General features: G+C 51.3%; 3 protein-coding genes across 3 annotated transcripts in view; all 3 read left to right on the top strand.

Moving 5' to 3' along the window:
• Positions 1-1,527: 1,527 nt before the first annotated feature.
• On the top strand, positions 1,528-6,294 carry PV06_10626 (uncharacterized protein; the record flags this gene model as incomplete). Its single annotated transcript, XM_016412193.1, has 1 exon — positions 1,528-6,294. The coding sequence occupies one exon, from the start codon at positions 1,528-1,530 to the stop codon at positions 6,292-6,294; it is 4,767 nt and encodes a 1,588-aa protein (XP_016257501.1).
• Positions 6,295-6,347: 53 nt separating this feature from the next.
• Positions 6,348-7,496, top strand: PV06_10625 (uncharacterized protein; the record flags this gene model as incomplete). The annotated part of the gene is made up of 2 exons (XM_016412192.1): positions 6,348-6,409; positions 6,467-7,496. The coding sequence occupies 2 exons, from the start codon at positions 6,348-6,350 to the stop codon at positions 7,494-7,496; spliced, it is 1,092 nt and encodes a 363-aa protein (XP_016257500.1).
• A 3,747-nt stretch (positions 7,497-11,243) lies between these two features.
• PV06_10624 (uncharacterized protein) overlaps positions 11,244-13,301 on the top strand; it is a 7,156-nt gene continuing 5,098 nt past the window's right edge. Inside the window, exon 1 of the mRNA XM_016412191.1 lies at positions 11,244-13,220. Coding sequence (XP_016257499.1) covers positions 11,714-13,220 — 1,507 coding nt within the window. The 5' untranslated portion in view covers positions 11,244-11,713. The remainder of the gene's footprint in view (positions 13,221-13,301) is intronic.

Here is a 13,301-nt window from a genome sequence, read left to right as displayed (position 1 = left end):
TAATGGGTAGGGTAGAGTATAACTTTTTAATATATAGGTATCTATAGATAGGGTAAGACTTTTCTTATAGGTACCTAAAACCTTAATAGGTATCTATTTAAGAGAAATTTTAAATTATTACATAAATTATTACTATTTTTAGTAATGTTTTACTTTTTTATAGACTTTAGGGTATCTTAGCATTACCTAAACCCTACCCTAAACCCGCGTGAGTACCTATGGGTAGGGTACTTAATTTAAAAAAACCCTAATGGGTATATAGGTAGGGTAAGACTCTCTTAATAAGTTACCCTACCCTACCCATTACGCAGTCTACATAGAAGATAACACTAATAATAGTTCTCATAATAAAGACTTTACGATCTAGAGCCTTTCATTTCATGGTAATACCTATACTTCTAGACTAAGAGCATTAGTAACTAGTATAAACAAATTATACAGTTATTTACGATTATATTATGATGGCTTATCCTAGTGTTTATTCTAACGCATATTAGGTAGAATAATTACTTATGTCCGGCTAGGTTAGTGAATAGTCTCGCTCTAAGGTTCTCTTCGCCCTTTCTCTTTAAAATAATCCTTTAGTTAGTCTTTTAATAGTGACCCAGATTCTAAAGAAGGTGAATTCTGTTTCTCTGGTATGTTTCCACCAAGGTCTGGGTACAAAGTTGTTCAGTTTGCTAATCATTCAGTATTTCTCAGGTTCGAGGATTTTTCAAGACTTCAAAATCACAATATATCCTCGGAGGATTCACGGATAATCAGAGGAAACGTTCTTTCTTGAAAAGAGACTCAAGATATCGATTTCGTTCACGCTCTCGCTCTCCTTGGAGTCACCATCGATTGATAAATCATGGTTCTTATTCTCACTCTCCTCAAAAATCAGTAGAACCTCAAGCTGTCACATCAATGGTCTCTGAGCAATCACAACCAGTCACTCCCCAGCAGTCGCGACACAGAAGTACTATATGCTCTCAATGTGAGAGTAATCACTCAGGAGAGAAAAGCTCTCAGTCTCCTCGATACCAATCAAGGTCACAAGAGCGTCGTCGCCGTCGATCTTCCCCAGCTCGCACAGAGCCCCCTAAGCCTCCTGCATTCTGCAACTGGCACCGCTCGACCATGATGCCCGGAGGATCGGGCATCATGTGAGCACAGCCTTGAGCCTGCAGGGATCCATACTTTGGCCCTCGGGTTCCAGGTTCCGGACGTTTCAGATGCGCGGAATGGCCCGGTTCCGGTCTCTTCTGTGTTTGGTTATTCTTGCCAGGAGTTCTCCCAAAGGTCGCTTTTCAAGCTAAGCTACGAGTACGATTTGGATTAGGGCCACCCTTTGATCGGCTGGAGACATACCCGCTTCCTGCCCCCTGTGCATTACAATTCGGGGGCCACATGGAAAACACATGAATATTCATGCTCCTAATTTGCTTCCGAGTGCATGTAGCTATATTCAATACCCTCTTTGTAAAGGGTAGAGAAAAAGGTTGATCATCTCATTCCCCATTATGGCTAGCCACTGTGTCGAAGATGAGCTGTCCGATGACTACGTTCTCATCGGGAATCAGAACGCTGGAGAAAGCACAGGCGAGTTCTACCAGATCTTGCATGCTGTGCAGTCTTCCGCTGACATTCAGAGAAGTCTCGACGGAGACAATTGACAAACTGCGGGCATGGCTTTGTCCATCGGATTACAGCTCAGATTCTTGTGATCTCAAAAAGCATCTTGCAACGCGCACAGCTGGCACCTGTCAATGGCTACAAGAGAGGCAAGCTTTTCAAGATTGGTACAGTTCTCCGGTAAAAAGTCTTCTTTGGCTTGAAGGCATCCCAGGGAGTGGCAAGTCCGTCGTGACCTCGAGCGTAATCGAACAGCTCGTGGATAATGTCACCCCAGTCCTGTACTTCTTCATCCGCAGAACCATCGATTGCAACAAGAGCCCTGCTTCTCTGATTCGCGATTGGCTGAGCCAACTACTTTCATACTCACTTTCTCTTACAGGACAGCTGACGACGGAGATGACACATCATCCAAGTATTTCCACGTTGACATTTGATTCTTTGTGGCAGATCTTCATTTCCACTATATCCGGCATGAACAGAGTCTACTGTATCATCGATGGTCTAGATGAACTGGCGTCAGGCAATGAAGGGTTTTATGCGAGGATCATCGAGCTTGCTCACATCAAGCCCTCGGCCGTGAAAACCTTGGTAGCCACCCGGCAGCTTGCTGCAGCTGAACAGGTTCTCACAAAAGGCACATACACAAAGGTCAAGCTTAGTCGTCAGAATACGGAAGGGGATATAGCCACGTTCGTGAGATCCCGTCTTCACTCGTTCGACTTCTTCGATTTAGACGAAGAGGGTCGACGACAGTTAGGTGACATGATCTGCAGACTTAGCAATGGGCTCTTTCTTTACGCGAGGCTTGCAATCGATGAATTGTTGGTGAAGAGTCACGAGTTGGGAAGGGAATACCTGAAGTCCTCATTATCTGATTTACCAAAAGGAGTTGAAAATATGTATGCGTCCATTCTAAACGAGCACCGGCTGAGGACTGGAACATCGTTGGAACAACAGCTGACAATTCTTCGCTGGGTTACTCACGCAACGCGGCCTCTTCGACTAATAGAACTAGCCAACGTGCTGAACATCCCAAAGGGTGAATCAGCTGTACAGTCTTCTCAAGCCGAAGCCAAAGCCGAAGTTCGACGCTCTTGTGGACCGTTGTTGGAGGTTCTCCCCGACGAAACTGTACAAGTCATCCACTATTCTCTAACAGAATATCTCACCGACCAGAGGCGCGCGGCGGATGATCCGGGAGCGGATTTGACGTATCCTGTTATTGCCCAGGATCACGCACACTATGTCATTTCCACAGTATGTCTCCGGTATCTGTCGTTCAGCTGGTTCCTCACTCCTTGGGACGAGGAGTCAGACTACCACGATCTGGAGGACAATGATTCGCGTTTCGCAGGAGATGAGATCCGGTGGAAAAATGAGTGCAGAGAGAGATCCAGAGATTTCCCATTCCTGGACTATGCGGCAAACAATTGGGCGACGCACGTCCATGTATATGGGAAACGCGACAATGAGCTTTTCGCAGCGCTTGACTCTTTCCTGCTCATCAAACAACAACTACTCCGAAACTGGCTGAACTTCTTCTGGCTGGCCCGCCATGGGTGGAGTCGGGCTCCTCAAAACTTCAAAGCTTTACACGTTGCTGCCATCTTCGGGCTTACCTCGTACGCGGAGCACCTCCTGGGAATGGATGAATCTGCAGCCTCGGTTGAGACTACTGAAAACCGGAGCTGTTTGTCATACGCTGCAGAAATGGGTCATACAGCCACAGTCGCGCTTTTGTTGAAGCACTGTGACCCCAAGGCTCATAGCAGTTCTCGCCTTACCGCTTTAGATTATGCAGCCCAATGTGGGCATGTTTCGACGGTAAGACTACTTCTAAATGCAGCGATTGATCCTGTAGCTCCGGTTACGAAGTGTGATCGGCCTGGCTCATGGTGTTGCTCATACAAAAAAATCAAGGACAAACAATCTCTTCGTTTGGCTATTCAGAAAGGTGAAACTCGGGTTGTTCAGGCACTGCTAGACTATATGAGTCCCGACGACCTAAAGCAAACCGGTGTCGATCCCACTCCCCTTCATTGGGCCGCCAAATACGGACGTGCTGAGATCGCCGCTATTCTACTCGACAGGGGACGAATACCTGTTGACAGTAAGAATAAGCATGGACATACACCCCTTTACAAAGCTGCTAGCTGTGGATCTGCAGCAGTCGTGAGGGTTCTTTTGGGCCATGGTGCCGATTATGGACTCATGTTCAGGGCCAAACGCACCTGGAGCAAAGACCTACAACCGGAGATATCTCTCCTACACGCGTGTGCGGACAGACAGACATCCAACGACTCAAATCTTGCTCACACAGAGGACATAGTGCAGATCGCCTTGGAGTTGCTCAAGGCGGGGATCGATGTTAACATTCGTGATTCGACTGGCAAGACGCCGCTCCATAAAGCCTCTGCGGCCTTCGGACAGTCTCAAATGACCTGTCTATTGCTCCAGCATGGAGCAAACCCGTCTGCGTCCGACAATATGGGAAACGAGCCTCTACACAATTCAGCACCTCATGATATCCCAGTCCTTGTTGGAGCCGGCGCAGACCCCAATGCTCGGCGGAAGGACGGTAAAACTCCGCTTCTCGCGTTCCTGAGTGAGCTTTATGTGGATCACACTCAAGTTGTCAAGGCACTAATCGAGTCGGGAGCTGATGTCAATTTACAAGATAGGGAAGGCAACTCGGCATTAATGCTGAGCTTGAGAGAATGCTATAATCCAGTCTTCGACCTTCTTCTGGAGAGCGGAGCTGATCCAAACACCAAAAATAATCAAGGCAAGGGAATACTGCATGAAATCAATAAAGATGGTCCCCTTTTGGGAAGTCCGGCCGTGATGAGACTGTTGAAAGAGAGACGGATCGACATCAATGCTCAAGACAACAACGGAGAGACCGCCCTATTCCTCAGCACCCTTCGCGGCGAGCCCCAAAAACTTTCTATGCTCCTGGATGCTGGAGCCGATATTAATATACACGATTTCAGGGGAAGATCTCTTCTGCACGCGTCGGTTGGGTCCGTGCCAGGAATATTTCCAGATGTCAATCAATTTCACAATTGCAGGGAAAAAGTCTCCATGCTCAGACGATTTCTGGCCCTTGGTCTGGACCCTTCTGCAATTGACCTTCAAGGGAACACAGCACTGATAGAGCTGGCCAAAGCGGATTGGAATACATCGCCTTTGCCACTACACAAACAAGAAAATGGTTATCGTCTCGAAGCCATCGATATCTTGCTCTCATCTGGTGCCTCTCCGTTTCACAGAAATACCGATGGCCGGACATGCTTGCACCTCTGCGCATCGAATGTTGACCGCGTCTGGGCGAATGGACAATGCACGCCCAACATGGTTGGAAAGAATCTGCCAATACACGCATTTCTGAAACTTGGCTTCGATATTGAGGATAAGGACAAGAATGGAAATACGGCGCTCCACGCTGCTGCCTTCGTTAGTGGCACTTCAGGTCGTATTGGGGAATATCACGTCTCACCCCTCCTCGAGGCTGGGGCCGATCCGACATCAATAAACAACGATCTCAAGACACCGCTTCACCTTGCGGCAGAGGCGAGACAATGTAGTTCGGTTGAGATCTTGGCGAAGGCCATGAGAAGCAGTCAGAAACTGGATCATCAAGATTCTCTGGGGAAAACTGCTCTGCATTACGCTGCGTGTGCTGGAAGACTTGCCTCTGTTCGTAGTCTGCTTAGGGCGGGTGCAAGTCATTCTATTGAGGACGGTGAAGGGCAGACTCCGCTTCATGTGGCGGCAACTTATGCCAGTGACGACTATTCGGGCCTCGCACCGCTAGAGACTCGCCAGAATCACGATATAATCCTCGAGTTGTTGGCAGCAGGGGCGGGCGCTGATGACAAGGGCTACAAAGGCATGACACTAGAGGATATTCCCATTCAGTTGGCTTGCGAGCAAATCGACGAGAAGTTTGCACAGGCAAAGCCCGTCGGTCTCACTGGCATTAATAGGTCACACCATCCCCAAGACATCAATGAGACTGTCTTATGGAGGCTCGGGACTAAGTATCAGGTTCCCGCTGAGAGCATCGAAGCCATGATCCAAGGTAGAGATATCAGACGACTCACAGAGCTGTTATGCGATGCCTCCAGAAGATGGGATCATATTACGACGAACTCCTTGCTCTGCTTGAACCCTGAATTGCTGTTCAGTTGCCCTGAGAATCCGGATTATTCAATCAGCTGCGGGCCCCCTCTCCATATTATGGCACTTTCGGGTTGGGACCGGATGATGAGCAGGTATCTTTCGAACGATTCTCTGGACAAGGTCGGACAGTACAATCAAACGCTCTTGCACTATGCAGTCAGGTGCGAGACCAATAACCTCGACGTGCTGAAGCTCCTTGTCGAATATGGGTTAGATGTCAACACAAGGGCCGAACATCCGCCAGACCAACATTACGATTCCAGTTCAACGCCGGGACCCACAGCTCTTCACCATCTCGCAACCTCCAACTATTACTGGTGTGTCGAAGCTCTCGAGTACTTGGTGTCGGTTGGAGGAGACATCAGTATAGATAACGGATTCGAACAAGACTGCCTTCAGATCGCGATGCAACGCGGTGGCTTCTGGAAGCATGAGAAGGAGGCGATATGGCCATGGTCCAGACGCTGCTTGATCACGGGGTTGACCTGAACCAGGGCAGCAGAACTCCGCTTCACGCTGCTGTCCAGTATCGAAATATTGAAATGGTCACATTGCTCCTCGAGAAGGGCGCAAAAGTGGACTTCGACCCTGAGTCTGAGATCGAGTATGAACAATATCATCATTATGTGTCGATTCTGGCCACTTGCTGTGAAAGTAGCAGTATTTTCAACGCAAACGACGCAAATAAAGCGACGAAGATCCTCAATCTATTGGTGCTTGCTGGCGCTGACGTCAATGAGAAGGCCGACGATGGTTGCGCGTTGATGCACTGGCTTGCCGAGCGCAACGGTCTTCTGGGTTGCATAATTAAAGCTGGGGCGAGTATTGAGTGCCTAAACAATAAAGGTCAGAGCCCTCTACTTGTCGCGTGTGCCAGCAATCATAGTCAAGGGAGTCCACACTGCGGCTTCGACCATGCTGCGCTAGAACTGCTCAAAGTGGGAGCGAATGCCGCCATCATTGATCAGTCTGGCAAGAACGCTCTCCACCTCCTCCTGGAGAAGACAAACTCCAGGACAGAATCGGCAGAAGAGTCGAAGAGGGTCACGGAGGCGCTCCTTGCCGCTGGATGTTCTCCCTCGGTGTCAGACAACGAAGGATGGACGCCACTACACGCGGCTCTCAAGAACGGCAGATTTGCCCAAGCTGCTGTGCTCGTCGAAGCGGGAGCAGACATATTGGCCTCGGATCCAGGCAGAAACAGTGCCCTTCATCACACCGCGCGTTTCGCGAGCCGACATCCTTTCCGCCAAAGCCGCGATTGGAGCTCTGAAGATCCGGCGCCATTCATCACACGCTGGCTGCAGGCGGGCGTCGACATCAATGGCGCAAACAAGGCCGGTGCAACTCCCATATTTCTCGCCGTGGAAGGCGAGTTCGCCAACGAGACCTTGCAACTATACCTCGCCGCCGGCGCGGACATCACACACCGGGACAATGATGGCCAGGGGTTGCTGCACACCATCGCCAAGGGATCGAAGAGCCTGTGTCGGGACCTCCAGCAGGGGGTTTGTTACAACAGGTGCATTTGTTCAGAGGAGGACTCTGGGGGAATCTTCGAGGCCGCCAAGTTCAAGCTCCTGCTTGAAGCAGGGTTGGACCCCAGGCTTGAGGATCACCTGCAGCGCACGCCGTTGGATCTGGCCGCTGCGGGCGGGCTAACCAAGATTTTAGATTTGTTTGTGGAGTGAAGGATTCTTGTTGTCTCTCGATATCACCAGTCTACCACTTGACTCAGCGGTGAATCATGACCTCTCTATGGTCCATTTCCGTTTCCGAATCCCAGTATCTTCAGCTAAGGCTTAGCCGAAGCTGACTTAGATCACCTCGTTCCCGAGGCAAGCGGCAGACCACGGTCTCAATCGGGTACCAAGGACAGGTGTATGGTCGCCGCTGAATACCAAAATTACCGCTTCAGGTCTAGAACGGTTCAGCACCACTTCACACTTAAATATGATTTTTGTTTATCAGGAGTGTACGTCTTCAAAGTCGATGGGAATCGCTTCGTCAAAGACACAGTCCCTGGTCTCGATCACTCCTTACTATGTACAAGCTACAGTTCTGGGTCCGAGGAAGCTGAAAGGCTACATTTTGTTCTCTGACCGGGCCAGCGAGAAGCTAGTTGGTCGTGTCGTCAATCTGGCAAAATTATATTTATATTATTTTCACTTGGGAAGCCTCTTTTCTACATGCTCTCATCTCTAGCGATCTTGATTGGCTTCTATCAGATCGAAACTACCTTTTCATAGCGAAACGTCTTTTGGAGCTTCTTATGGAAACCTGATCTTTTCCATTTTTTACTTTTACAATATCCAGTGTGCCAATTTTGTATGCACAACAACGAGACTCTTCCAGCAAACACACAAAATCAACTTGCTCTTGCCATGAAAGATGCCCCAATGCTTCGTGTCGTCCATTATGAACTCAAGGTCGTAACTTGTTTTCTCTCACAGCGAGCATTACTCGTCGCTACCTTGAGCGTCCTCCAAATCAAGCTTAGCATTCAAAGGCTGATACACAAGTCTTCGTCTCGCTGAGACGCTCGTCATTGATATGGACACTTTTATTACGAAGAATGGCATCTGATGACTCAACAAATGCACAACAGCCTCGAAAACTCATGGCCAGTGTTTGGACCAGAGGTTGTCATTACGAACGAGGATGAAGAGCACAATCGTGGGTAATAACAAGCGAGACCGTATGTAGCACGACCGTGTCTGTGTAGAGACTCATCAATCCCTTGAATATTTGACTCCCATACCCTTGTTCGAAACGACAGGCCAATTTCACCACACAAAAGACCTCAGATTATCCTTACCGACGACCTCAGCGCTGTGCTGCTGAAATGTCCCCGTCGAATACTTGGCGCTGAGGTCGTCGGTAAGAAATACCCTAGGATTCTGTGTGACGAGCATCGTGCTGCTGAGCAGGGGGGTATTGAAAGTCTATGATCCACCTGAATGATGACCTTGGCCGAATAAGGAAGTCATAAACTGAGAAAGCTTAAGGACAAGGGCATTGTGTTTGTCTTTTGCTTTTCTCATTGCCAAAGGGTCTTGATGCAGGGTACAACTCGTGGCCCTCAAACGGTTGAGCAATTTGTGTCCAACCGCAGGTAATTGATGCCGACCTGATCAATCATCTACTGCGCTGTTTCCGCTCGTGAAATTGGGTGGTGGACATAGCGCATGTGTTCCTCTTCAAGAAGGTCTTCTGGTGAAAGCCACCTCATTCAAAACCCCCGTGCTGCTATGGGGTTCGCCTATGCCTTTTAGTGAAGGAGACTCTTGGTGGCGGTTTCCAAGAGAAAGACGTTGATAGAATCTAGTCTGAATACAGGCTAGTGAACCAGCCTTTCGACATCAATCCCGGACGCGAACCACTAGCGATGATCCTTGCTGTTATTGCGCAAAAAGTGATGCACGGGCAACAGATCTACGTACAAGAGGGTCCCGTCCCGGAGGGGTGGCTGCCACTAATAACCTTGACCGGAGTAAAATGTGGCAAAAACTTTTCAAAGTATCCGTACAGCGTATCCATACGGCGTATCTCGTACACTAATGGAACTCGCCGGGGCGTCGGACCCTCCTGACACCGGCAAACGACCTCGCTTCCAGAATCCAATGGGGTCACGGGAAAAGTCCCGGCAGTTCTCAGCTCTTGTAGGGATTCAAGCTGGAAAAGGGGTTGTTTCTGCACTTGAGAAAAAGGCTAGACAGGCAGGGCATGCATACATCCACGCTCTTCACCCAGAAAGAAGACACGAGAACAAGCAAAGATAGCTGGGCAAGCGAGGTCTTTGTCGTCTCAACTGTGTTTTCTGCGGACCAACTACGCGCACCAGATCCTCGCGCCAAGACCTCAAGCTCTCCACTTTTATCTCACCTGGCTAATTCCAAACGAGCGACATCTGTGATCTACTGGAAAATCGGGTTAGCGAGTGGCCAAAGCTGATACCTGGCGAGCTGGAAACTATAATTACATGTCCCCTCAAGGTTGGGCACCCTTACCACCTTTACGTACTCTCTGCGCCGAACCGCCGACTGCGGAGAGGACTCGTTCTCACCGATAACCTTCGTGTTGTACATCCCAGTTCGACTTCACGTGGGCTACAGGGAAGATAGATTGCCCGATCGGACACCATTGAAACGGCCCTACCCTTTGATCTTGATGATCACGGATGGGCATCGTCGAAAGTGAACCCTTCGCCAAAACTGAACGCAGACGGCCAATCCCCCGCGAATGTCCTCTTCTTCAGCTGAAATGCCGCGTCAGTGTCGGCTGTGGCTTACGCCTCGGCCATCACGAGAGCTTCCCAGGAATGACCCGTTTCTTCAACGAGCTGTCCCTGAGGGGCACCGGTGAGAAGTCAGGCTGAAGAAAATAATCAACGTGTCAATCCGTCAACAAGATACGAGCATCAAGGGCCCTGCTGTGATTAATAGGGTTCAGATAGGCTCCGGCACCCCTTTCCTTCTCGAGGGTCCCGTTTGTGGACCAATCCACCAGCATTATCACCGTCCCAAAGACCAACTAAGAGCGAACGAGTAGCGATGGGAAGTGTCAAGCACATGCTTGGCCTCACTTCATACAGAACTCGGGTAGCCTGCCGAGGAAATGAACGTACAGTACTTGGAGCTATCTGTCAAGCACGTTCTTCACTGTTGGGTCAAACCCTGATGATGGCCACCCCTGCAGCTCTTCTACTCGCTGGCCCGTGGGAATGTTCTATCAATCATGGGTTCTTAGTGCCATGAGTAAGCCCCTCCCTGGTATACCGTCCTTCCCGGGGCACTCTAACAGCCAGATTTGACCCAAAAACCTCACTCCTATCAAAACTCCCTGGTTGCTCGATATACGTACTGATGGACCCCACTTGGCCTTGCCCGCCGTTGTCTATCTCTGTCTTCAGTCTCCCTTGTCGGGTTCGGCACGCCGCTACTTCTAGCGGGCTCCTGGTTCCTGCTGCACCCCTTACAGACTGGGAGCCTTGCCGGTACTGGGAAATTGACAGGAGGGTTTGAAATTCGACGAATTTCATCGACAAGCCGTTCAGTATGGCCTCTGAACCGGTCGAAACGACAATCCCCAGCCACAGCCCAGATTGAAAACAGACAACAACTTGCCTTGCTGGTGTTTTACATCTTTCATCTCTCGTGGAGACTTACAACCACTTGCCACGGCTGTGGCCATATCATTTTGTCGATTCCATTGTCATTGAGAGATCTTACAACGGTTGATACTTGACACTGTCAGACCCGGATGCGGGAATGCCACGCAGTGGGGAGCTTGACCTCTACCCGGGTTCTCACAACGTCTCGACGGGGTGTCATGTTGAAATGAGGGCCGTGAGGAGGGAGGACGGGGAGAGGGAGTGTGTCAACACTCCCTCTCCTTGACAAACTTGCCTCCTGAGGACATGTCTCTCACGGACTGTTTGAGATTGCCTTCCCATGGCTCCTTTCCTCGTTCGAGCATCTGTGGATATCAAGAACGTGTACGTGGCATACACTGACAGACTGACTGGGCGAGGCCATACAACAAATTTGGACAACCGAGGACGCTCGTTCCCTCAGTCTCGCTGGGTATGGGGAGTGCCTTTGTCGTCCGTGTGAGGGCCATGATTTTACTGAGATGTGTCGACCACCACACTACGCATACTACAAGCAAGCCGTACGGTCGGACCATGTCCTACAGCATACGGCACAGACTCTTAGCCTTCCAAAAACGGAGGGCTCAATTTGACCGCCGCATCCGCGGAGTCGAGAAGGGGGATGGGTGTGTGATGTGGCGAGGTGTATAAAGCATGGCTTCAGTTCCAAGGTTCAAGGGGATCTTCTTCTTCATCTCGCATCCTCCACAAACATCTCTTCATATCCCCTCGACCTGAAGACGGTTGCTATCGACCATGAAGTCTTTGGGATTGTCGGCCATCGCGGCCTCGGTGACCCTCCTCGGCGGAGTCGTCGCAAGTCCTCTGACCACGATCGAGCCGTGCCCGAGTGCAACAGGGCACAGCTGGGCTCCCATCACCGTCACCTCGCAGTATCAACCGGTTTCGACTTGTGCGCCCACGACCGCCTGTGTCAAGGGCAAATGCTCGACCAGCTATCCGCTCGTCACCTACCCTTACGTCTCGACCGTCGTCCCCTGCGCCTGGAACGGCACCACGACCCAAAAGGCCACCGTGACCGCCGTGGCCCAGCCGCTCAAGGTGTCCGAGCACCTCGAGACCCTGACCCACATCACGTCCGCTCCGGTCGCCAACAAGTTCGCCTGGATCGATTGGTTCAACAAGGACCCTACCACCTACGAACAAGTCACACTCTACGAGACCGTCACCCGGAGAGCCGTCGCCCCGTACAACGCCGTTGGACCCCTTCCCATCCCAGGCTGGGAAGGAAGTGGCCTGTGCAAGAAATGCGTGAACGCGGACGGCACCAAATCTCAGCTCCTCGAGGTCACCGAATGTCGCATCGGCACCGAACTCTCCGGCAAGCCGTACGCAAAGTGCGTCGAGTGGTTCGAAACCCTGATCGCCCAGCCCCCCAAGCCCGTGACCGCCAGCGGGCGGTGCTCGAGCTCGGGAAAGATCCCCCACGCCGGCGTCTACACCTGGACTTTCCCCCAGGTCGCCCCTCCCGTCACCGTCACCGCACCACCCAAGACCGTCACCGTCACCGTCGACGGCGGTCGCCCACGGGTCTCGGTCCACCCCGGCGGCGTCCAGGTCATCCCCGGCAGGTCGTGGGACGCCTTCGTCACCCGCTCCTACTCTGGCCCCGGCGTTTTCAACTTCAACGTCTACGTCACCAAGGTGTTCATCATCGAAATCCCCCCCTTCACTCGACCCGCCCCGAGTACCGTCACCGTGACTATCCCCTCCGTCCCGACCGGCCCTCACAAAGGCGACCCCGGGCACGGAAATGGTTGGTGGCCACTGCCGTCTGGACACGACAACTGGGGTCCCTCTGACGGCGGCGACAAAGCCTGGGAAGACTGGAACCCATCCACTTCGTCCTCCACCACCACATCGGTCAAGACTTCGACGACGAGCACCTCCAGAGGCGGCTGGGGCACCACTACCACGGCGACCAGCTCCGGAGCCAGCTCATCCAGTGCCAGCTCTTCCTCAGCGAGCTCGTCAAGTGCAAGCTCATCGTCGGCCTCCTCCTCGAGCGCGAGTTCCTCTTCCACAAGTTCCTCTTCGGCGAGCTCATCCAGCGCCAGCTCTTCTTCAGCGAGCTCGACAAGTGCAAGCTCATCTTCGGCCAGTTCGTCTTCCGCAAGTTCAAGTGCAAGCTCATCGTCGGCCAGCTCGTCTTCCGCAAGTTCAAGTGCAAGCTCATCGTCGGCCAGTTCGTCTTCCGCAAGTTCAAGTGCAAGCTCTTCGTCGGCCAGCTCTTCATCTGCAAGTTCGTCCGGTTCAAGCTCAAGCTCTTCGGCCAGTTCTTCTTCGACGAGCTCCTCCGGCGCAAGCTCAAGCTCCTCCTCGG

This window comes from Exophiala oligosperma (assembly GCF_000835515.1).
Source record: "Exophiala oligosperma strain CBS 72588 unplaced genomic scaffold supercont1.14, whole genome shotgun sequence".
In the NCBI taxonomy this organism is placed as follows: Eukaryota; Fungi; Ascomycota; class Eurotiomycetes; order Chaetothyriales; family Herpotrichiellaceae; genus Exophiala; species Exophiala oligosperma.
This window is presented reverse-complemented; position numbering and strand designations above follow the sequence as displayed.